This window comes from Antechinus flavipes, chromosome 1, assembly GCF_016432865.1.
Source record: "Antechinus flavipes isolate AdamAnt ecotype Samford, QLD, Australia chromosome 1, AdamAnt_v2, whole genome shotgun sequence".
Taxonomy (NCBI): Eukaryota; Metazoa; Chordata; class Mammalia; order Dasyuromorphia; family Dasyuridae; genus Antechinus; species Antechinus flavipes.
In genome coordinates, this window is record NC_067398.1 from 117,409,079 (window position 1) to 117,432,587 (window position 23,509).

At 44.2% G+C, this 23,509-nt stretch overlaps 2 protein-coding genes across 5 annotated transcripts; one reads left to right on the top strand and one right to left on the bottom strand.

Annotated features, from left to right (window-relative positions):
- Positions 1-672: 672 nt before the first annotated feature.
- On the top strand, positions 673-13,663 carry DOC2A (double C2 domain alpha). 4 transcript variants are annotated; one of them, XM_051989186.1, is made up of 12 exons: positions 673-840; positions 962-987; positions 1,999-2,303; positions 6,254-6,333; positions 6,742-6,816; positions 7,155-7,264; positions 10,123-10,249; positions 10,900-10,959; positions 11,216-11,379; positions 11,733-11,814; positions 12,228-12,324; positions 12,460-13,663. In XM_051989186.1, the coding sequence occupies exons 3-12, from the start codon at positions 2,012-2,014 to the stop codon at positions 12,600-12,602; spliced, it is 1,230 nt and encodes a 409-aa protein (XP_051845146.1). In that variant the 5' UTR covers positions 673-840; positions 962-987; positions 1,999-2,011; the 3' UTR covers positions 12,603-13,663. The 4 variants fall into 4 exon arrangements, with proteins under 4 accessions (XP_051845146.1, XP_051845138.1, XP_051845155.1 ...); XM_051989178.1 differs by lacking the exon at positions 962-987; XM_051989195.1 differs by lacking the exons at positions 962-987; positions 6,742-6,816.
- On the bottom strand, positions 13,125-22,959 carry INO80E (INO80 complex subunit E). The gene is made up of 7 exons (XM_051989233.1): positions 22,723-22,959; positions 22,345-22,415; positions 22,194-22,246; positions 21,040-21,118; positions 19,898-20,009; positions 18,871-18,987; positions 13,125-13,963 (listed from the first exon to the last, which is right to left on the bottom strand). The coding sequence occupies exons 1-7, from the start codon at positions 22,801-22,803 to the stop codon at positions 13,739-13,741; spliced, it is 738 nt and encodes a 245-aa protein (XP_051845193.1). The 5' UTR covers positions 22,804-22,959; the 3' UTR covers positions 13,125-13,738.
- Positions 22,960-23,509: the final 550 nt, after the last annotated feature.

Below are 23,509 nucleotides of genomic sequence, written 5' to 3' on the forward strand. Positions count from 1 at the left end.
GAATTCTGTGTGTGTATGAACGTGTGTTTGTGTATGCATATTAATTCGTATAAATGTGTGAATGCTCATAAGTGTATCTATGGGCACAGAGGTGTGTGGGGGAGAGGGAGAGACAGGAGGGGATTTTGAGATATCAATACAGATACATGTGTGATCGCATGTGAATTAAGAAGTGTGTCTGTGTCAGTGTGCAGTCATTTATCTCTGTGTGAGACAGACAGGAAGATGTATGTGAATAAGTGAGGCTGGGGGGAATGTGCAAACATGTGTCAGGGAACGTGTGTGACCAGTGTGATGTGTGTGGGTGTGGTAAATGTGAACATGTCTGTGACTGCATGGGAGGGAGATTGCATGTGGGAATGGAGTCTGTGGCAGCCTGTGTGTGTGTGTGTGTGTGCTGGGGGTCTGTGACAAGTCTAAGAGTGTCCACCCAGGCTGCTTCTGTTCTTCTTTGTCCGTCCCTCTGTCCCTCTTTCTTTATCCATATCTCTCTCCCTCTCCTTTGCTTCATCCTCGCCTCCACCTCCCTCACCCCCTCCTCCCCAGCAGGCAGCCTCTCTCTCTCTCTCTCTCTCTCTTTCTCTCTCTCTCTCTCTCTCTCTCTCTCTCTCTCTCTCTCTCTCTCTCTCTCTCTCTCTCTCTCTCTCTCTCTCTCTCTCTCACACACACACACACACACACACACTCTCACACAAGCACGCACAGCCGGACTCCTCTCCCTCCACCTCTGGAATCTCCTCCTATCTCTGCGCTCCCTGCTGCTACCTCTCCCTGCAGCTCCCGAGGCTTCCTTTCTGCTGTCCCCCTGGTTCTCAAGCACCTGTTGGACCACAGAGACAGGTGGAAGGGGCTGGGCTGGGCTGGGCTGGGTGTGTATGTTGGGGGAGGAGGTGGGGAGAGAGGTTGTGTGTCTGGGGAATCTGTGTTTATCTCTCTCCCATTTACTGCAATCTTTCGGCAGTCGGCAGTCGGGAAGCCCAGTGCCAGGTGAGGAAAAGAGAGCAAGGGGCTCCCCCAGCAGGCCCTGAGGAATAGGGGATGAGGGGGAAGGAGGGATGAACAAACAGAACGGGGAGGCAAGAGGTCCGGGAGGACAGACAGTCCAGAGGATAAATGGAGCCTGGGGAGGACAGATAGCCCAAGAGACAGACAGGAGAGGGGGGAGGGGGGAAGAGGGGAATTCAGATAGAGCTTGGTGGGGAGACACAGCATCCGGGGAGGAATTTAGATAGCTTGAGGGATAAGAAGGACAGAGGGAGTTTAGGATGAGGGTTGAGACCAAGGACAAGAAAGTCAGAACCTCTATCCAGGGAAATTTCCTGGAGGTGGGGGAACAGGACACAGTCTGAGATGGAAGGGAATTAGTTGGAGTCAGGCTCTGGCCCCTCAGGGCCAAATAAAGGGCTGAGAGAGATAGCTCTGGTTAGGAAGGAAGCAGAGGGTGGAGGACAGGGTCAAGCCAGCCAGCCTCCCTGTTTGCCCATATGCTGTCTGTCGTCCCCCATAACTATTCCATTTCAGGCCCAAGAATTTAAGTCAACGAAGGCCTAGCAGACACAGGCAATTAACTCACTTCCACAAGGGAGAAGCTCTGTGGACCGGCTGCTTATGAGGATTTAGGTCCCAGTCCACCTAAACCCTCCCAGAGATCCCACTTGGGGCCTTGAATAATCCCTTATCAGGATGATCTAGCTTTGTAGCCCCCAAAGTTCTGCTATCTTGCCCTGCTACCTCCCAAGAGGAATGACCTTCTCCCATCTCCCCCCCACATACTAATGAATCCTGATATTCAAGAGCCTCTGGGGAGGAGGGGGTTCTGCTCTCCTTTCCCATTCTCTGGAGGCGGGACCCCCAGGGCAGGACCCTGACTATCTTCCAGGAGGAGGATGCCCAGAAGACTCAGAGGGGAGTGTAGAGGATAGAGTGTGGAGGAAAGGTCATTTTGATTTTTAGAGGAGAAGGCTCCACAGCTAACTTTTCCTTCCCTCATTTTCTCAGGGGAGACGTGTGAATGAGGGGCCGGAGGGGTGACCGGATGACCATCAACATCCAGGAGCACATGGCCATCAACGTGTGTCCTGGTCCCATTCGGCCCATCCGGCAGATCTCTGACTATTTTCCTCGACTAGGGCCTGAGGGTGTCGGGAGTGGAGCAGACCCCCAAGCCCAGCTCTCCCCAGGGGCTGGGGCTGCAGCTACACCCAGCCTAACGCCCCTGGCTCTGTCTCCCGGGGCTGGTATCCGAGGGGCTGGGGCCTCTGAGGAGGGGGCTGAAGTGGACAGCTATGACTCAGATGACACCAGTGAGTCTGGGGAAGATGCTGGGGTCTCAGGGTAGCTGATCATGGGAAGGCCCCTTGAGCTCTGGAAGGGGAGGTTTGGGAGACAGGAGAAAAAGAAGGGGAAACCAGGAACACCAGGGTCTTTTGGGGAGAGAGAAGCTCTGATGTTGCAGCCTTGCTACTGTAATCAGAGTGACATTACATCTGCCAGCCTCAATATTAAATATTTCTGTTGAGACCCTCCCACTTATACAGAGCTCAAGCCCTAGCCACAGCTGATAACATAAGAGCAAGCTAGAATCTCTCTCTCTCTCTCTCTCTCTCTCTCTCTCTCTCTCTCTCTCTCTCTCTCTCTCTCTTTCTGTCTCTCTCTCTGTCTCTCTCTGTCTCTCTCTCTCTCTCTCTCTCTCTCTCTCTCTCTCTCTCTCTCTCTCTGTCTCTCTCTCTGTCTCTCTCTCTCTTTCTCTCTGTCTCTCTCTCTCTGTCTCTCTGTCTCTCTGTCTCTCTCTCTCTCTCTCTCTCTCTCTCTCTCTCTCTCTCTCCCCCTCCCTCCCTCTCTCTCTTTCTCTCCCTCCTTCCTTCTCTGATTCTTTCTGTGTCTCTGTTTTCTGTCTCTTACACACACACACACACACACACACACACACACACACACACACAGAGTCATTTATACAGTCACATACAGCCATCTTTCCTGATACAGAGAATGTCACTCCTCAGATCTCACACAGGTACACTCATACATAGAAATTCTTTTACACATTTCCAATCTTCCATAATCATCTGTATTTTACACACTCATAGTCATACACATAGAGAAAGTCTATATATAGTTATACAGTCACATATTCACAGGATCTCATTTCTCCCTCTCTCATACAGATACATACACACAATTTTCCTTCTCTCTTTCCCTCCTTTTCTCTGTCTCTGTCTCTGTCTCTCTCCCTGTCTCTGTCTCTGTATCTCTCTTTGTCTGTCTCTGTCTCTCTCTTTATGTTTCTCTGTCTCTCTCTCTCTCTCTGTCTCTGTCTCTCTCTCTCTCTCTCTCTCTCTCTCTCTCTCTCTCTCACACACACACACACACACACACACACACACACACACACACACGATCCCATCACAAAAATTCATATACAATTCAGATCTCTCAGTTTCACCTTGACAAACATTTATTAAGTGCTCCAATATCTTTAAGTACTAAGTACCTACTTAATACTTAATGTACCAGGCATTATTCCAAGAAATGGATGGGGATATAAAGATAAAATGAAACACTCCTTGCCTTCAAAGACCTTACATTTTCTGGGATGCAGTGGGGGTGGTAGAGTAGCATGTGAAAATATAGTACATAGACAATTAAGTATAATAAAAGATAATTTTAGGAAAGATTAAGCACCAGCAATTTTGGCAAACAGGGAAGGCTTCCCACAGAAGGTTGCACCTGAGTTGAATCTTAAAAAGAACTTAGGGATTCTAAGAGACACAGATGAGAGGGAGTTAATTCCAGGCATGGGAGTCTATTCCAAAGCACAAAGATGGGAGTCTAGAATATTGAGTTCAGGAATCAGCTAGTGGATCATGACCAGAATGTTGAACAAATGAATAGGAGTAATAGTAAATATCTGGGAAGGTTGTGGAGGACTTTAAATACTAGATCAAAAAATTTTATTTCTGCTATAAAGGCTATAAGTAGCCATTGAAGATTTTTAAACTGGAGATTAATATAGTCAGATCTGGCTTTAGAATGATAATCTCTGCATTGGTGAGGAGAATGGATTAAAGAGGGGATACATGGGAATCAGGGAGAGCACAATTAGGAGACTGTTGTAATAGTTCAGGAGAGAGTTTGCACAAAAAAAAAAAAAAACAATGTAACCAAATTTTGTTTATTTATTTATTTTTAACACACTGATTTATGAATCATATTGGGAAAGAAAAATCAGAGCAAAAGGGAAAAACCATGGGAGAGAAAAAAAATGCAGAAAAAAGAAGAGAACACAGCATGTGTTGATTTACCTTCAGTCTTCTTAGTTCTTTTTTCTGGGTGCAGATGGCACTTTGTGTCCAAAGTCTCTTGGGATTGCTTTGGATCATTGAACTACTGAGAACCAAATCTTTCATAGTTGATCATTGCACAGTCTTGCTGTTATTGTGTACAAGGTATCCCTGGTTCTGCTTGTTTCATTCAGCATTAGTTCATGTAAATCTTTCCAGGCCTTTCTAGTCAGCTTGTTCATCATTTCTTATAGAACAATAATATTCCATTACCTTCATGTACCACAACTTATTCAGTCATTCCCCAACTAATGGGCATCCATTCAATTTCCAGTTTCTAGCCACTACAAAAAAGAGCTGCTACTAACATTTTTGCACATGTGGGTCCTGTTCCCTCTTTTATGGTTTCCTTGGGATACAGATCCAAGAGTGGCACTGCTGGGTCAAAGGGTATACACAGTTTTATAGCCCTTTGGGCATAGTTCCAAATTGCTCTCCAGAATGAATATAACCAAAATTAAAAGGAAAGCAGAAAACTGGCAAAAAATTTTCAGTTATTATTTCTGATAAAGGCCTAATTTCTTAATAATGTGGAAAACTGAGGTTTATAAAGATACAGGTTATTTCCCAGTTGATAAAATTGATAAACAGGTAGTTTTGAGATAAAAAAAGTCAAAGTTATCTATATGAAAAATGTTCTAAATCACTATTGATTAGAGCAATTCTGAGGTATATCTCTGATATCTCTATCAGATTGACTAGTAAGACAGAAAAGGAAAATGATAAATGTGGAGATGTGGGAAAACTGTTGGTGGAGTTGTGAACTGATCAAATCATTTCGAAGAGCAGTTTGGAACCATGCCCAAAGGGCTATACCCTTTACTCCAGCAATACAACTACTAGATCTGTATTCTCAGTATTGGGGTTTTTTTTTTAGAGGAAAAGGACTTATTTGTACAAAAAACATTTATAGCAGCTCTTTTTATGGTGGTTTAAAACTGGAAATTGAGGGGATATCCATCTATTGGGGAATGGCTGAACAAGTTGCAATATATTATTGCAATGGAATATTATTGTGCTATAAGAAATGATAAGTAGGATGATTTCAGAAAAAACTGGAGAGATTTACATTGATGCTGAGTGAAGAGAATAGAACCAGGAGAATATTGTGCATAGTAACTAATATTTATGATGAAAAATTATAAATAACTTAGCTATTCTCAGAATACAATGATCCAAGGTAATCCCAAAGTACTCATAATGAAAAATGCTAGCCACCTCCAGAGAAAGAACTGATAGCATCTGACTATAGACTGAAACATTTTTTTACTTTCTTTCTTTCCTCCCTCCTCTCCTTGTTTCTCCTTTTCTTTCTTCTTTTCTCTTTCTTTCTCTCTCTCTTCCTACCTTTCTTTCTTTATTCAAGTTTTCTTCCACAAAATTACTAATATGAGAATGTTTTCCATGCTTGCATATGTATAGCATATCAGTTTACTTACTGTCTAAGAGAAAAGGGAGGAAAGAGAAGGAAAAATAGAATTAAGAAGTCAAAACTTGGGGAAAAAAAACCCCAAATGTTAAAAATTGTTTTTACATGTAATTGGGGGGAAATAAAATATTATTAAAAATAGTTCATGAAATCGATAATGAGGATCTGACACAGGGTTAGTGCCTATGAAAAAGGGAAAAGAGGATGTACGTTAAAGATACAGAGGTGGAAGTGATAAAACTTGGTAACTGATTGTCTACAGGGAGAAAAGAAAAGAGAAGATTTGAGGATGATTCTTAGGTTTCATCCATCTTTCTTTGGGTTTCAGTTTGTTGAGTGTGAAAAACTGGTGGTACCCTCGACAAAAATTGTGAAATCAGGAAATACTGTTTTGTGTTTTGGGGGAGTGGGAGTGGATGAGGGAGTTAATGAGTGTTGTTTCAGACATGTTAAATTTGAGATGTGAATGGATCTCTCTCTACAGCTGCCCTGGGCACTCTGGAATTTGACCTTCTCTATGACCAGGCAACCTGTACTCTCCATTGCAGCATCCTCAGGGCTAAGGTGGGTCTCAGACACACTTCTACAGGCTCAGCCTTTCTTTTCTTCCCCATAGTCCCATTTCTTTCTTCCTGGGCTCTAGTTATTATTAGTGAGGAGCAGTGATGGAATATTCCTTCTTTTCTCTTCCCCTCCACCTTCCCGAATTGAACATTCCCTTCCCAACTTCCTTCCTCTATCATCTTTAGCTTTCATTTGACTCACTGTTCTTCCATCTTTCTTTGGGTTTCAGTTTTAATCTCTTCCTTCATTTTCCTGGCTCTCCTATACACTCTCCTCCTCTCCCTAGCCTTTTCCTGGTTATGCATACTTAAGATGGGGGGCTTGGGGTGGCCTGAAGAATCTCCCCTGGGCTCAGGGAAGGGAGGAACTGAGAGGAATCTCTACTGTCTCCTACTCCTCCGTGGATAGGGCCTCAAGCCCATGGACTTCAATGGTCTGGCTGATCCCTACGTCAAACTACATCTCCTGCCAGGGGCCTGCAAGGTATTTCCTCCTCCTGACTCTCCCCTTCCTCTCTCTTCTTCCTATTTCCATCTCCATATCCCTTGCTAGAATATCTTCCTTTACTCCTCCAAGAAGTGAGAGCCGTTCCCTTTTTTGCTAAACTTCTTTGTAGAGACCAAAAATCTTCCTGAATCAACTTAATGTATTATTATCATTATAATCATTATTATTTTTAAGCTACTACTATGTGCTAGACACTGAAAAACACAAAAATAATTGACTCGCCTCAAGAAGTTTATATTTGAATAGATTCCTCCCCTTCTACTTTAAGTTTTCCCCTTCTCTTTGTGGATACTTACCTCTTTTATGACCAATAGGCCAACAAGCTGAAGACCAAGACACAGAGAAACACACTGAACCCTGTGTGGAATGAAGACTTAATGTATCGGGGGATTACTGATGAGGACATCACCCGAAAGGTGCTCAGGTGAGGCCCAGAACGTTCTTGATCTAATTTATTCTTTCCATCTCTTCCTGTGCCTTGATTTTTAAATCATGCACTCCCCCTAAGATTTTTATTCTTCCTACCTTCACTTTACACTACCTTTCAGCCTTCATTCATGCTCCTGTCAATCCCACCTTAAAAACAAACAAAAATCTTTTCTTTACCCTGGTGATCCTTTGAACTATTAATCTAGCTCTCTTACAATTACTGGGTAAACAATAGAAAAAACAGTGTACAATCCTGCATCTCTTCTCCCCCAATTCATTCATCAACCAATGAAATTTGGCTTCTGCTCACATTCTACTGAAATCACTTTCTTCAAAGTCTGGGTGATGTTGTTACCAGGTCTAGTGATCTCCTGGAATGATAGATTAGAGCTAGAAAGAACATTAGAGATCATTTTATCAAAACCCCTGAATTTTACAGATGAAGAAACTGAGGCCCAGAGAGGGGAAATGATTTGTTAAAGTCTAAGTTCTCTTGCCTATTGACATTTCCATAACAAATCACACTGTTAACTATACCCTTAAAAAAATTTCTCTCTTCCCTTGGTAGAACAGGTTCCAAGGGAACCTTCCCTTTTTAACCGATCAGGCTGAATTAACTTCATCTTCCTAAAACACAACTCTCAACCCAAAAACCCTCTGATCAAATACCTACAGTAGCTCACAAAAACATCATGAGAACCCTAAACATAAAGAATTATTATTGCTATTATTATTATATAAAAGATATCAAAAAGATGAGATCGAGATAAATTATCAAAATAATTGGCAATATAACTTTAACATACATTCTCTCATTTGACACTACATCAATGTAGGTTTGATGAGCTTACCTCATCAAGTCTAATTCTTTCTATTACTCAAGACCCTCTGTAATCTGACCCTCTAATTAGTGGCCAGTTCTTGCCAATTCTTTGACAGGGAAAGGTGTGGAGTGTGACAGTGACATCATGGGTGACTGGGGAAATGAGTGTCATCAATAGAAATAAAGATCCAAGAAAGAGCTGGTTTGGGAAGGACAACAGTGAGTTTGGTTCTGAATATGCTGCATTTTGTAGGGTTAATGAGACATCCAGGTGGAACTGCACAGCAGATGTCTGGAGATCTGAGTCTGGAGTTCAGTGAAAAGAGATGAGGGCTGGAGAGAGAGCTTTGGGAATCATCTGCATAGAAATAATAGTTGAAGCTGTGAGCGTGAATGAGATCATCGAGAGGAAAAAGTATTTAGGGGAATGTGGAGAAGATGGCTGAGGATCAAACCTTGAGGGATGCCCACAGTAAGAGAACAGGAGGAGGAAGAGAAGCCAATAAAGGAGGCAGAGAAGGAGTTGTCATAGAGTTAGGAGGAGGGCTAGAATATCGCAGTGTCACAGAAGCCCAAGGTAAGAATATCCAGCAAGAGATGGAGAACGGTGACAAATAATGAGAGGGCAAAAAGGAGGAGGACTGAGAAAAGACCATTTAGGTTAAGCAGAGAAGAAGGCACTGGTGACCTTGGAGAGAACAGTTTCAGTATAGTGAGGAAGACAGAAGCCAGACTGCAGGGGATTAAGGAATGAGTGGGTGGTGAGTTAGTGGAGGCAGTGAGTGTAGAATAAACCACATGAGGAGTTTGGAAGTAAAGGAAAGAAGATAAATAGAAAGGTAGTTTGAGGTGGCAGCAGGGTCAAGCCAATGTTTTGTTAGGAAAGAGAAGATATGAATGTATTTGTGTAGGTGGTAAGGAAAGAGGCAGCAGAGAGAAATAAAAAATACAAGAGACAGAAGAGACAAGGGATAATTGGTCAAAGAAGATCCAAAAGGCAACAGGAGGGTATGGGATCAAAGACAGAGGAAGTGGGATTAAATTTGGAAAAGAGAGAATCAGTGTTTGAGGTGATACTAACACACAGGACCAAGAGAGTGCATGCCCCCCTCTCCCCGCCACCTCCAGGTCCACAGGCCCTTTCTACCATTTTTAAACCTCCCCCAACAGCTCTGAGACCAGACTGCCTCCGGTTTACCGGGGCATCCCTAGACCCTGTTACTCTACCACAAAGTGGCCAGACTGTGGACCCTGTTGGTTGGAAACTCGTCTCATCTTGGTTCACTTGGGGCCACTCACCCTAGATCAGTCTCCATCTCTGGAGCTGAGTTTAGGAGGGGGAGAATAAAGGAAGAGTTGCCTTTGTCTTGGCTGCCATTCCAGCTCTTTCCTCAGGGAAATTGGGAATGTGGGTGATAGGGAGCCCCTCCTTCCTGGACCCAAACCTATCTTTGTCTGGCAACATGTCGGCTGTGGATTGAGTCCTTGAAGATGTTGGGAGCTTAAGGACATGGTGACATGTAGACCATGTTTGGATGTGATCACACTAGTAAAAAAGATTTTTCTCATATTGGAGATGGGACCTCTTGTAGGTTTTCCAAGAACCCTCAGGAATTGGCATTCCTTCCTTAATTCCCGATTGGGTGTCCAAAGTGAGGAAAGGAGGGAAGAGAGAAGGGAAGCCATTTCCACAAGATACATCAGTGAAAGGAAGGTGGTTTGGGTGGACCTGGGCTTTTAGTTTTCTTACTCCCTTGGGTCCCTAGTAGTGAGGACCCCCCAATTTTTATATAACAGCTTTGTTCTCCATGAGATCTTTACCTGTAACTCTAGGTAGCAAGATGGGCCTCTCCCTGCCCCACAAAGAGGGAACATCCCCCTCCAGATCCCCTGCAACTTTTCTGCAGTCTCCTTTACCATGAGTTCCTCACCCACATTCAGGGCATCGTCTCTGCCCCGTGGCTGGTGAAGATGAATCTCCAGAGCTAGGATTCTCTGTGACACTGCCCCCAATACCTCTGTCCTTCCAGGATTTCTGTCTGTGACGAGGACAAGCTGAGCCACAATGAGTTCATTGGGGAGACCCGGGTACCACTTCGCCGTCTCAAACCTTCTCAGAAGAAGCACTTTAATATCTGTCTGGAGCGACAGGTCCCGGTCAGTTTTGAGTATCTGGAGCTGAGACTTCTTGATCAAGGGGGGTGGAGAGATGGAACCTTGGGGAAGGTGGGAGACTAGGATCCTTGGGAAAAGAAAGAGGGTCTGTGGACCCAAGAGGTTAATGGAATGAAATAGCTGGCATTTATTTTGGTAAGTTTATTTAATACACAATGCTTTATGAATCATGTTGAGAGAAAAAAATCAGAGCAAAAGGGAAAAACCATGGGAGGAATTAAAAAAAAAAAAGCAATAAAAAAAAGAAGTGAACATAGCATGTGTTATTTTACATTTAGTCTCCACAGTTCTTTTTCTGCATGCAGTTAGCATTTTCTGTCCAAAGTTTATTGGGATTGTTTTGAATCACTGAACCACTGAGAAGAAGTGAGCATTTCGTGGTTAATCACTGCACATTCTTGCTGTTATTGTGTCTAATGTATTCTTGGTTCTGCTTGTTTCACTCAGCATCAGTTTGTGTAAATCTTGCCAGGCCTTTCTATAATCAGCTTGTTCATCATTTTTGGTGGAACAACAATATTCCATTACCTTCATGTACCACACCTTGTTCAGCCATTCCCCAACTGCTGGGCTTCTAGTCATTTTCCAGTTCTTTAATGGATGGCATTTAGACTCTCTTCTCTTTCCTCTAGCTGGCATCCCCTTCCTCTATGACAGCTGCCCTGAGAGGGATTTCCTGTTATCTGAAAGAGGTAAGGAAATCATGCTCCTCTTCTCACCCCCTCCAGTAGTCTCCCAGAGAAAGAAGGGTCCTGTTTATATAGGGAGGAAAAACCCACACCTAATAGAAATGAAAGGAAGCACCTTTCCAACTCCTTAAAGATAAGAGGGAAAGAGCAGGGGGAAAAGTGGGAGAGGAAGAATCATTTCATTACATCTAGAGTGGGCTGGGTATGGCTGGAGACTCGAGGGTCCAGTTTTCCAAAGTGTTCTGTCTCCTGTCCTCAGCTGGAGAGAGCAGAGCAGGGCCAGGGGCTGCTGGAGGAACGGGGTCGCATCTTGCTCAGGCTCACCTACAGCTCTCACCGTCGGGGGCTGCTTGTCGGTATTGTTCGATGCGCCCATCTTGCAGCCATGGATGTCAACGGCTACTCAGACCCCTACGTCAAGACGTGAGGGACCCAGCCCCACTCCCTTCCTGGGCCCCAGGTGTCCTGACTCCCAGCACCCGGACCTCTTTCCTGTGCAACCTCCCCTGGTTCTCACTGACCCTGTAGTGTTCCTAGAACCTTAGAATCAAAATCTCAAATTTCAATGGGGAGTGATTTATGAGTTAGTAGTGGGAAACCAAGTATCTTGTATGCCCCATGAATGCTTTTCTCACTAGACCCGCTGAATCCTAGTTCTCTAACCCCAGCCAGCCCTCCTCCATCAGCCCCAAGCAACTGCTCCCCACCTCCAGTTCCTCTTCTACCCTCTCCCACTCCCAGAACCTAGGCATTCTGACCCACTGTGGTCTTTGCAGGTACCTGAGGCCAGATATAGAGAAGAAATCAAAGCACAAAACATCTGTGAAGAAGAAAACTCTGAATCCGGAGTTTAATGAGGTGACTGAGGGGTAGGGGAAAATGTGGTAGACACAGTAAGTGGGAGACTTGATTTTGGAGGTGAAGTCACACTTATTTCCATCCTAACTACTAGGATTCCATTATTTCTTCTGGGAGATGTGGAAGGTGTTTTCTATTATGGAGACCCCACTGAAACAGGAACTATATAGATCCCTGGGCTCCTACACCTCTAGCTAAGAAATCCTCTTAATTCCATCTTCCTCAAAGTTCTTAAGTAAGCCTTATAGTGTCTTTAGGCAGCCAATGACTGCTGTGGCACAGACAAGATTTCCTGGTGCTCACATCATCCCTTTTCTTCAGTTGAACAGAAGGCCAACTTAGGGAAATAATTTTGGGCAACCCCAAAGATGAAGGTGGGGAAAACTAGCCCTCCATATTCCCTACTTCCTCAGGAATTCTTCTATGAGATGGAGCTCCCGACTCTGGCCACGAAGACCTTAGAGGTCACAGTCTGGGACTACGACATTGGCAAATCTAATGACTTCATTGGTGAGAAGACTGGCTTCTGTGGGTTTGACTCTGATGGCCAGCATGGGAAATCAGATTTACGCATGGAAACCTGCATTATTTGGGGCAATCAAGGCCCATCATTCCAGCACTGTTCCTTTTTTCCCCTCTCCCCAGGTGGAGTATCCTTGGGCCCCAATTCCCGGGGAGAGGCCCTGAAACACTGGAGGGACTGCCTTCGACAATCAGATGTGACCCTGGAACGCTGGCACACCTTGACCAGTGAACTGCCCCCCGCTGCTGCCTCTTTTTCTACCTAAACCCCACAAAGATCCCAGCCAACCAGCCCCACGGACACAAGCTAGTTCCTAACAAAGAAAGCAAGAGAACGTGGGAAACCAGGGGCTTCAGTTGGGTAGCTTCCCTTCACTCTTGGAAGTCAAGAGCTAGAAGGGGTGGGAAGAAGGAAACTAAGCTCTATTATTTCCTTAGGCTCAGGAAAGAGCAGAAAACTCTTGATTAAGCCTTTCGAGAAAGAGGCCCTGGAGAACCTTAGCAAGAGTGGGGAGGAAAAAGGGGGCAAGGAACAGCCCCTTCTTGGGGGGAGGGGGGAACCACAGGGCCATGTGATTGTTACTCAACTTCGCACGAGTGTGTTGCACGTTTACATGGGGGTGGGAGGAGCTTCCCCCTCTCTCCCCTCAACACTTCTTGTCTTATTTTGTGAGATTCACTTTGTTACTGTGGGGATGTCTTTTTGTGAGGGATGGGTGGGGCTATATATGCAAACTTCCCACTGCCTGATGGGATACTATATGCAAATGAACCATACCACTCGCATGTGCAAGGGGAGGGAGAGAATTTATTGCCCCACTCCCTCCCCCCAACCAGGTCATTTCTCTTCTCATCCACCTCTCCAAGCTGCCCCGGCAAAACTCCCCACAGTGGGAGTAACCCGGATTAGGAGGGGGTTAAGGAGGGAGGACATTTCAGAAAACAAATAAAACCACCACATACCCCTTTAATAAAAGTCTGCAGTAAAAAAACAAAACAAAACAAAACAAACTAGCCCTATCTAGCTGCCCCCTTACAGCAGTAGCTGATGTGGGGGGGCTTTGCCTTCAGGAAGGGGAGGCAGAGGCCCCCTGGGGCTGCATCCAGCAGCAGGGGTAAGGGGGCCCTGGGCTGACCTCTGAGTCTGTCTGCCTTCCCTGCGCGACGCTGGCTGCAAATCCAAACACAGCGTGGGCCCACTTTCAGGGCCAGGAGCTGCCTCCCCACCTCTTCTCTGGGGGCGCCGTGCTGCATGTTTACGCCTCTTCTGATTGTCAATGGCCGGACCAATAAGACCGGGCATCAATAAATGTCTCCAAAAACACGACGCTCTTTGTCTTTGCTGCTTCTGTTGCCGCTGCCACCTGGCAAGTGGAGGGAGGAAAGGGGCTCGGATAGGAGGTCATTCAGGGATGTCGATCACGAGGTCATCATCGCCGTCCAGGGCATCGTCTCCACTCCCGGCATCACTGAACATCTGGCGAGGGACGGTGCTCAGGATGGTATGTGGGGGCAGCTTAGGAGGCCCCAGTGGGGCCAGGGTTGCCCCTACCCCAGCACTACCAGCTCCCCGGCCTGGGAAGGTCAGTGAACCCCCCACTGGACACTCAGATGGCCCCACTGCCATCTGTAGGGAAGGCAAGGGAGGAGAAAGATACAGGGGAAAAAAAAAGATAATAAGGAAAATTTCCCTCCCTATCCTTGGAATGAACTTTTCTGAAAATTCATTGGACCTCTCCCTTCCATAATTAGTCTACACAGTCGGGCAAGATTACCTGGTCTCCCCACCCATCACTAATGGTTTTATATTCCAGTCAGATAACCCCCTCAGTGGGTTAGCTCTTGGTGCACACTGAAAAGTACCAGAGGACCAGGTAACCCTATGACTGCTTCATTTTGAAAACTCCAGTCTCCGACAGCTTTGCAGAATTTTTTTTCCTCAGGTTGTCAGTTACAATCACCGTCTTAAAGTCCTAAGTCCTGTTCAGCCAGGACTCACACTTTAGTTTCTGATGAGTTCCTAAGAAGCATTATGTTTTGACACCAGAGTCTAGTAGCATTTAGTGGAGACATTAGCCAAGTAAAAGGGACAAACCCAATGGCCAAGTCTAGCTATGATTTCAATTTGGTATTTGGTGCTGGGGGAGGAGGAGAGAAGGTAGATGCCACTTGGTCGGCATTTCTCATCAAGTGTCTGGTACATCGCTAGGTACACTGTAAATTCTGTGAGAGCCCTGCACTTAACTGGTGCTCAGAAAATGTTTTGTTGGCTGAGGGGTGCGGTATGGAGCATTCTGTGCTCTAAAATTTCCCCGAACTTCTCCTCTCCCCTCAGGTTTCAAATACATGCCAGCAAAATCCTAGGTGGGGAATAAAAAACTGTTGGCCAGGCAGGTCAATAACAATCTAACTCTATAGCTTCAGGAATGATACTCTTCCTGAGCCTGCTCCCTTTAAAGATTTTTGATCTGTCAACAAATGCCTTTCTGAAGCTCTCTCTCTTTAAGGGAGAGGCAGTGTGATACACTGGAAAAGCACAGGATTTGAAGTCAGGAAACTTGGATTTGAATACTGCTTCGCACCCAATCTCTCAGGGCCTCCGTTTCACATCTGAAAAATGGTGGTATCGCAGGGTTATTGTGAGGAAAATATTTTGTAACCCTTAAAGTATCAATGCCAGTTATTATTAAAAGGTCACCTAACAGTTTTTATGATTTGTAACTTTTTCTTAAAATTTCTCTGTGAGCTTATGCCATATTCTCTGAAGACTTTAAAATCTCCTTGAAGAAATTTCATTAGTGATATGAATATATAATTTTTGTCTATCCCATATCCTAGGGGCTAGATGGTCTTTAGCCCAACCTTTCCCTTGGAAATGAGGTAGGTGAGGCTATAGGCAAATAACTATGTATTTTAAGCCATATATCATTCCCCAGCTTTAAAAAATCCTTACTCCATCCCTACCCCCCATCCCCAAAAGCTACTCTCCTCCATCTCTTCTCCCTTTAGTGGCTAAACTCCTTGAGAAAGTTGTCTACAATCGCTACTTCTGCTGCCTTTCCTATTATTCTCTTAACTCTCTGAAGTCTGGCTTCCAACCTCATTATTCTATTGAAACTGTTCTGTTCAAATTACCAATGATTTCACTGCCAAGCTTTTTCTCTAGCCTAATTATTCTTGAGCTCTGCACCCTCAGTCACTGTTGAGTGCTCTTTTCTCATTAATATTTTCTCTTAATATCATTCTTTCTGGATTTTCCTCATCTGTCTACTTTTTAAGCTCCTTACTAAATCTTCATCTTACTAACCATTAGTATTCCCTGCCAAGCCTCTGTCATAATTTCCCCTCTTCACTATTTCATTTGGTGATTTTATCAGCTGCCATAGATTCAATAATTATTCATATTCAATATTATTCATAAATATTCATATTCAAAAATATTCAATAAATTCATAATGATTCTCTGATAATTTATCAAGCCCTAACCTCTCTCCTGACCTCCAATCTCAAATTTCTAACTATGGGATGTCCCTATCTGGATGTTCTGTAGATACTTTAAACTCAGCATGTCCAAAATCGAACTCTCTACCTAAACTATTGCATCTTCCAAATTTCCCTATTTATTGTGTTTGCCATGAAATACCTCGAAAGTTCTATATTTTCATTCTCTTGACTATTTTAATATTTCTCATTGTCTTGTGAATCATTAACTTTGTCCATTTCTCATTTTTAGGGAGTATGATTTTTGATTAAGTTTCTGTATCTATTGTGCTAAACTTTTAATCCCCCTAATTCTTTTTTTTATAGCTCTTATTCCTAATTTTGTTCTTTTAGCATTCTCATTTCATTTTAAAAAACATTTTTAAACTTGTTTTTAACTCACTTCATCTCTTCCAGGAATTCTTGTTGAACTTGTCCCCAAACTTGTGTTTTTCTTTGAGGCTTTGCTTGGAGATGTTTTGGTGCCATCTTCTTCTCCTGGCTTTTGTGTCTTGAAAGTCCCTGTCACTATAATAGCTTTTAATGGTGGGATTCTTTTATTACTTGTTCATCCTTCCAGCCTATTTTCTAACTTTAGGATCAGGCCCTGTCTGTACACACCTGAAGGGAACACGTGGACTGATCTTAAAAATACTGAGTGTTGGATTATTCCAGGATTTCAAAGACTGCTCAGGCTGAGGACTGGTAAGCTTTCAAGGTTCCCAAGATGGTCTAATCTTGGACAAATTCAATTGCTGTCCCCTGGTCTGAGCTCTTCAAGTTCCTGATCTGAGTTTGGGTCTGAGCAACAGGCCTGTGGGCTTGCCTTTTCAGGTTCAGTAGACTCATGCTAGACTCAGTCACCATCAGCCAAATGGAAAGCTTTACTAGTTTAGTGACAGAATTGCAGATTTTTCTTTGGCCTGGGATTCCTGCCTTAGTAATTCTTTTGCAGGCTTCAGATTGGAGTACAAGTGGAGTAGAAGTACTCCACTCCTGAGTAAGAGCTACACAGCCACTATCTGCTTCTGAACTTTTTCCTCACCCAATGCATAGTTGGCACCTGTAATTACTCTTCATCCCAAAGGCTATCCTTGGAAAAGGCCCCTCCTCAGTATACCCTGATCTGTGACCTGGAACTGGATCGTGTATAACAAAGTTGTCAGGGGCATCTGGTGTCCTGATATGGGGTCTGAGAACTTGTCTCACCCTAGTGTACAGACTTAGTCCTCTCTCAGTTGTTGGGTACTGGAATGCTCTTCTTGGCATGTTCTTGGCCAAACCCTATTCTCACTATCCACACACTTATCTGCCTCCTTATATCCTAGGCTGGAAAAATGACTTACTGTGACCTTTTTTATGGGATTTCCTGATCAGGATTCAGTCTGGTTCATTTCCTGGATATTTCAATTATTTATATTTTTGTCTGGGGGAATTTGGTTGTTTTTTTTTTTTGGTTTTTTTTTTGGGGGGGGGGGATGGAGGAAGATGAGGAGTGCTACTTATTCTTCTTCCTGTCATACCAGCATCTTTGCTTTGCCTTCCTTTTCCTATCACCATTTAGGCACCATCATTGATTTCCAGTCACTTAGGCTGGAAATTTAGTCATATTTCTCACTCTTTCTAGCTCTGTATTAAATCTGTTGCCAACTCTTATTTCTGTTTATCTTTAATTACCCTCTCTTTTCTCTTCCAACACTGTTGCCACACTGGCAGAGCCCTATCACCTCAGGCCTGCACTACAGAAATAGTCTTCTAGTTGTCCTGCCCATTCTAGTCCATCCTCCACTTAACTGCCAATGTGACCCTCCTAGAGCACAGTTCTGACCACATCACTTATTTACTCAATAATCTTCAATGGCTGCCTTATTACCTACAGGATCAAACATAAAACCCTCTGTTTGGCTTTTAAAACTCTCTATAACCTGGCCCTTTCCTACCTTTACAGTCTTCTTACAATGTAATCCCCTTTCCTGGACTCTTTGATCCCATAACACCACTTTCCCTGAACAAGTCATGGACATTTCCTGATTTTAGACAGTTTCTAGCCCCAGGCCTGGAATGCACTTCTTCTTCACTTCTGCTTCTTGGCTTCCCTGAAGTCTCAGCTAAAGTTCTACCTTTCTACAAGAAATTTTGCCTATCCCTTATTCTTAGGGCCTTCCTTCTAAGTCTACCCTCAGTTGATCCCCACATACGCTTTATTTATACATAGTTGGATCCATGTGGTCTCCAGTCTTGCCTTCTTTGTATCACTAGAGCTTAGCATAGTAATTGGCACAGAACAAGGGTTCAATTCATGTTTACTGACTGACACCTGACCTATATTCAAAGGAAGCTGTGTGGGTCTCGAGGTTTTTCTTGGAAAGAATAAAGGAAAATGAGGAGGATAAGAGGGACAAGTCTACCTTTCTGGCCTGTCAGTTTTTAATCAAACAATATTTTCAAGTCATCTTTTTGCTAAAGAACAGTGTACTGCATATGAATTCCTCTGCTGGGCTTGGAGGTCCTCAACTATCTGGACTCAATTTAACTGCCAGTGGTCTCTGTATAATCTCTAGTCTAATCAGAAATACACAACCTCATACTTACCTCTGCCCATAATATAAATCTTAAGTGGATCATTTTTCTTGTTTTCTTCTACTTATTCAGAACGTAGTCAACCTTCAAGGTTCACACTAAGACCTAACTTCTCCCTGAAGTTTTCCCTAGAGACTTTACTCCCTATTCATCTTTTACCTCTCTGTTTCACAGTTTGAAATTTAAAACTACATGATGTCTTAAATTATTTTCAAGGTTATTCTTTGGCTACTAAACCAGACCATAATCTAAGAGCTGGAACCACATCTTCTACTTCTGTAAGTGCCAACAGCACCAAGCACAGCACGTTGGGTATACAACAGGCTCTCAATACTTAGCAAAAGATCCTTAAATTTCTATCTGTAATCCAAAAATTCCCCTAGATTCAAGCTCCTCCTCTCCTATCATTTTGACAACCCCAAACCCACACTATACCCCCCTCCAAGAGTCCCAACTTCCCCAAAATTCAGGTACCTTGAGCTTCCGGGGTAGGCGGGGCCGTTTCTCCCGCTTGGGTCTCAGGGGGCTGGGCTCAGGCAGCTGCAGGGCCAGGTAGTCGGAGGGGAAGGGGGAATATGGGGGAGAGGCCAGCTGCAGGGGAGGGGAAAAAGGGGAGAATGAAGATGGGAAAAGGATGGAAGTTGGGAGAGGGAGAAGAAGTTGAGGGAAGGGAAGGAAAAGGAGAAACCCAAACAAGAAAAAATGGAAAAACAAACAAACAAAAAAAATGGTGATGAGCATGGTGGGGGCCAGCTGGCTATCCTCTGATTTCCAAACCTGCTTGCCTCCCTCCCAGCACTGACAACTAACTGGTCGCTCACCTCAGAGGTATCATCTTCTTGGAGGACTTCCCTCCACTTGTCTTACCTCTGCCCTGCACTCAAAAAGATTCTGAGTCTGCATAAAAATGAACTTGAGGGAAAGGGGGGAATATCATACAACAGTAAGAGACAGGACTTTGTCAAGTAAGCACTGACCCTTCTTAGTGATGGACCAGATTCACTTAGATCAGTTAAGGGAACTGGCCAAGACCCACATCCTACAAAAGCAGCTCATTTCCAGTCAGTTATACTAAGTTGGTTCCTGATTCAGAAGAAGCTGCTGCCTGCCCTCAGCTTGGCATTTTAGCATCATGAGAAGCTATGGGATTCTCCTTGTGCATCACCAACATCAGCCTGGCTGCTCTCTTTCCAAAAAGGCTGTCTATATCCTGCACAAAGTTAGTTTTACTATAGACTGGGCAAAACTACAGACACAACTCATAGCCAAAAGGGTAGACACATCCCATACACCAGCCCCTATGAACACTGGGTGGACAAAGTCATAACCCATCAGTAACAATGCCACTGCCAGTTCCTGAAGCAAGCTCACCACATGATGTCTCAGCCAATCTGTGAAACCCACTTCAAGCAAGACAGCTGGCCTTACTTTCCTGATACAGAAACTAAAGCTGTCACATTGAAACCTTGGCCAAATCATGACCACTGAAACTTCTACTCACCGAGGTCAGGTACGGAGAGGGGCCCCCGGAGGCTTGCAGGGGAAACCCTGAGGATGGGGGTAGTGAAAGGCCAGAGGGGGATGGGGCACCCCCCAGAGGGGGACTTCTTTTCCTAGAAAGGGGACAACAGAGAAGATCAGACCCCAAATAGCAAACCTCCAACTCTTGACTCTAGCCAAATTCTACTTGTGCCACCCCCTCTGGAAAGGACAGGGAACTAATATCACAACTAGGCAGATATTCCAAAGAGATCAAAGACAGAGAGCGAGGACCTAAACATACAAAAATATTTATAGCAACACTTTTCATTGTGGCAAAGAAACGGAAATTAAGGGAGTGCCTAAAAGTTGGGGAATGGCTGAATAAATCACGACTCGTGAATGTAATTGACTATTAATACTCCATAACCAATGATGAAATATTTAAATTGAAGGAACCCAAGACTCAGGTAAACTGACAGAGTGAAGTAAGCAGAACCAGAAACACAATTTATACGATAACTACAACATTGTAAAAAAACAAAACAAAACAATAAACCTAAACAACTTTTAAAGAGTTAAGAACTCTGAACAATGCAATATATTATTGCTATTCCAAAGGATCAACTAATGAAACATATTACCCACTCACTACCTAACAAAGAAATGAAGGACCAAAAAGGCAGATTAAGATATTATTTTCTAAGATGGAATACGTAAGGATTTTTTTTCCTTGACTGTTTCTTATTTGTTACAAGGGTGGGTTGTTTTAGGTTTTTTTTTTTCTCTTTTACAAAGAAAGGAGTGGCCCTACTGACAAGGATACCCTTCTCCCACCAATAAAGAAAAGAGAGTCATTTGTAGCACTGAAAATATACAGAAGAGAACAAAAGGAGACTCAGGAGACACAGGCAAGCAGGACAGCTTTGACACTAACATGGTAAATTTATTATATTATTTGAAGAAAGGCAAGCTGTATATAATAGAGATTCCTGGCTTCTCCTACAATTCTCTTTTTCTATTCTTCTGTGTATATGAAAATGCTCATGTTTGATGATGTTTGTCAAGTACAGAATAACAAAAAAATCAAGTGCAAAGGGGAAAAAAAGAAAGGACAGAAAGAATTTGTCTTTAAGACGAGAAGGATAGAGGACATGTTCTCACCTCTTGGGGGCTGGTGTTTCAGTGAGTTTGGGTGTTCCCTCTGTCTCACTGTTCTCTGAGGATGCTGTGGCATCTGAGTCTAAAAGAGAAAAGGGAAATTTTGGACTATTTTCTCTACTTCCTCAGTGCTCCCTCATACTGAAGGATGCAACATTTATTAAACACACCATACACATTCCTTGTTCTGACTTATTTGGAATGTCTTCTTTCATCTTTTCCGATCCTCTAAGTCATCATCTTCCTTTCAGACCAATCCTTCCAGGCCCTTTTCTCTGCTTTCCATAATCATCCCAGTCAGAGTGATTTTTTCTTCCCCTGAACTCTAATTGTACTTGTACTTTTAACTAGATCAGCATATCCTACTTTTTTCTATAGAATACCTTTATGCTTTCCCCCCCAAATTTAGACCATAAACTCGTATGGAGCAAACAGGGACTCCCTTGTAGCTCCAAGATCCAGAATGATATCCTCGAAGTAGCAGGCAATTAGGAACACTTAAAAAGGGAATGTGAATATTAAGTTTTCATTTGTAGTAAAGTGTCTATATAAGTCAGTGTGGGATTTTGAGTCAGGAATATTTAAAGATTCCCATCTCAGGAAATCCAATGTTGTATCACCAATTAAGACTCAATTTTCTCATTAGTAGAATATGGAATATCTATCCTTTTAGAACTGTTAGATTCAAATATGATAATATGAGAAAAGTATTTTGAAAATTTAGTTGTACTATGTAAACATTAACTTTTATTATTATTTCTTTATATTCATTGTATAGATTAGAAAACTAAGACCTAAAGTGTAACTTGTTCCAGGCAGAGTAGCAGAACTGAGAGTAACATTCAGTTCCTCTGATTCCTGGCTTGACTTTTTGAAAAGAATAAATTCAGGCAGAAGGTTTTGGTAACCAATAGGGAAGACAGATGCGTGGTTCTGGCCAATCTTGGAACTCTATCTCCTCGATCTTAAATTTCCTCATTTGTAAAGTACCTCATATGCTTTTGGGGGAGTCAGAGGAGAGCTTTTTATATCAGTCTTAAAAAACTTATTACTGTGAGCAAAGGCACTCAAGGAATCTGATGAAGAGAGATGAAGGGGGTGAGTAGTACTCACTGTTCCAAGGGTGGCCAGTTCCTCTGCTCTAGTTTTTTACTCACCAGAAGAATCTTCATCCACATTTTCATACTGCAGAAGACGATCCAGAAGGAAACTAAAGAAAAGGATGGGGAAGGAGGACTGAACAGTCGTGTTCCGGACTCCTTTCCCTTCAGAACACCCTCCTCCTGTTCCCATTTCAGACGGGCTCACCTCTTGTCCCGGGACACTTTCAGCAGCTTTCTCTGCGCCTTCCTCAGTTCCTCCTGAAAACACTCATGCTCCTGGATAAGAAAGCATCAGAGCTGGAAGGATCCTTGGACATGCTTTGGACCAAGCCCTTATTCCACAGGTGAGAGAAACGAAGGCTCAGACGGAAGGGGCTAGCCCAAGGTCATAAGGTTGGGGGGCAGGGCTGGAGCTGAATCCCTGAGGGTTTGGGAGTCTTCAGGCCTCCTCGTCGGGAGGGAGGGGAGGGGGCGCGAGGGGGCGAGTGGGGGGAGAAGATTCTCAAGGAACCCGTCAGAGGTTAGGTCTAGGGACCCTGGGGCAGGAGGGGCCAGGTACGGATCGGTCTCCTGACACACTTACGTAGATTAGGAATTTGAGTTTCCGTTTCAGGTTCCGGTATTTCTTCTTGTAGTCCACCTCGACGTCCGCTTGCCCATTCATGGCTGGCCGGGGAAATCACACTCACTTCGGGCGTCGGATGCCCGATCCTACTCAAGCTCGGGCTACAGGCCTTGCGGGGGAGGCCCCCCCCCGCCAAGGCTCGGGGAGAACCGTTACCTACTCCCCACTCCACAACAGGCGCTGTCCGCTGCACAACTTCCGGAATCCGCCTACTCACTTCCACTTGAGACTACAGTTCCCAGAAGCACCCGCGCAGGGGTTTCGATGAAGAGAGTGGAGCACGAAAAAGGACTACCCAAGAGTGTCAGGGAAACGCGCGTGCGCAATGAAACCAGCAACCGGGGGGGGGGGGGGGAGGAGTTATCTCGGGCTCAGCGGAGGTATTGACCAACGGGCGCGTAGGGACGCGATGACATCACGAAAGATGAGCCGAGACGTTTGTCGTCCCATAACTCCGCTTGAGAAGTTAAAAGTTCGGAGGACTATACTGCGACGTACTGCTTTTAAAGCAGATCACGGCCTTCTCCGAGTTTTTAAACTCAGGATGTTGCGTTGGAAGAATTAGGACCACGCTCAGACTTCGCGAAATGCATACGTCACAGCCGAGCGCGGCGGAAGCGCCTGCGATTTACCCAAGCAAGGCTGAACACTTTTCGAAAAAGGGAAAAACCATCAAATTCACAGTTCCACTGAGAGGCCGCTTCCCGCCCCCCGGCTAGTAGGCCGCCTGCGCAACTTACTCCAT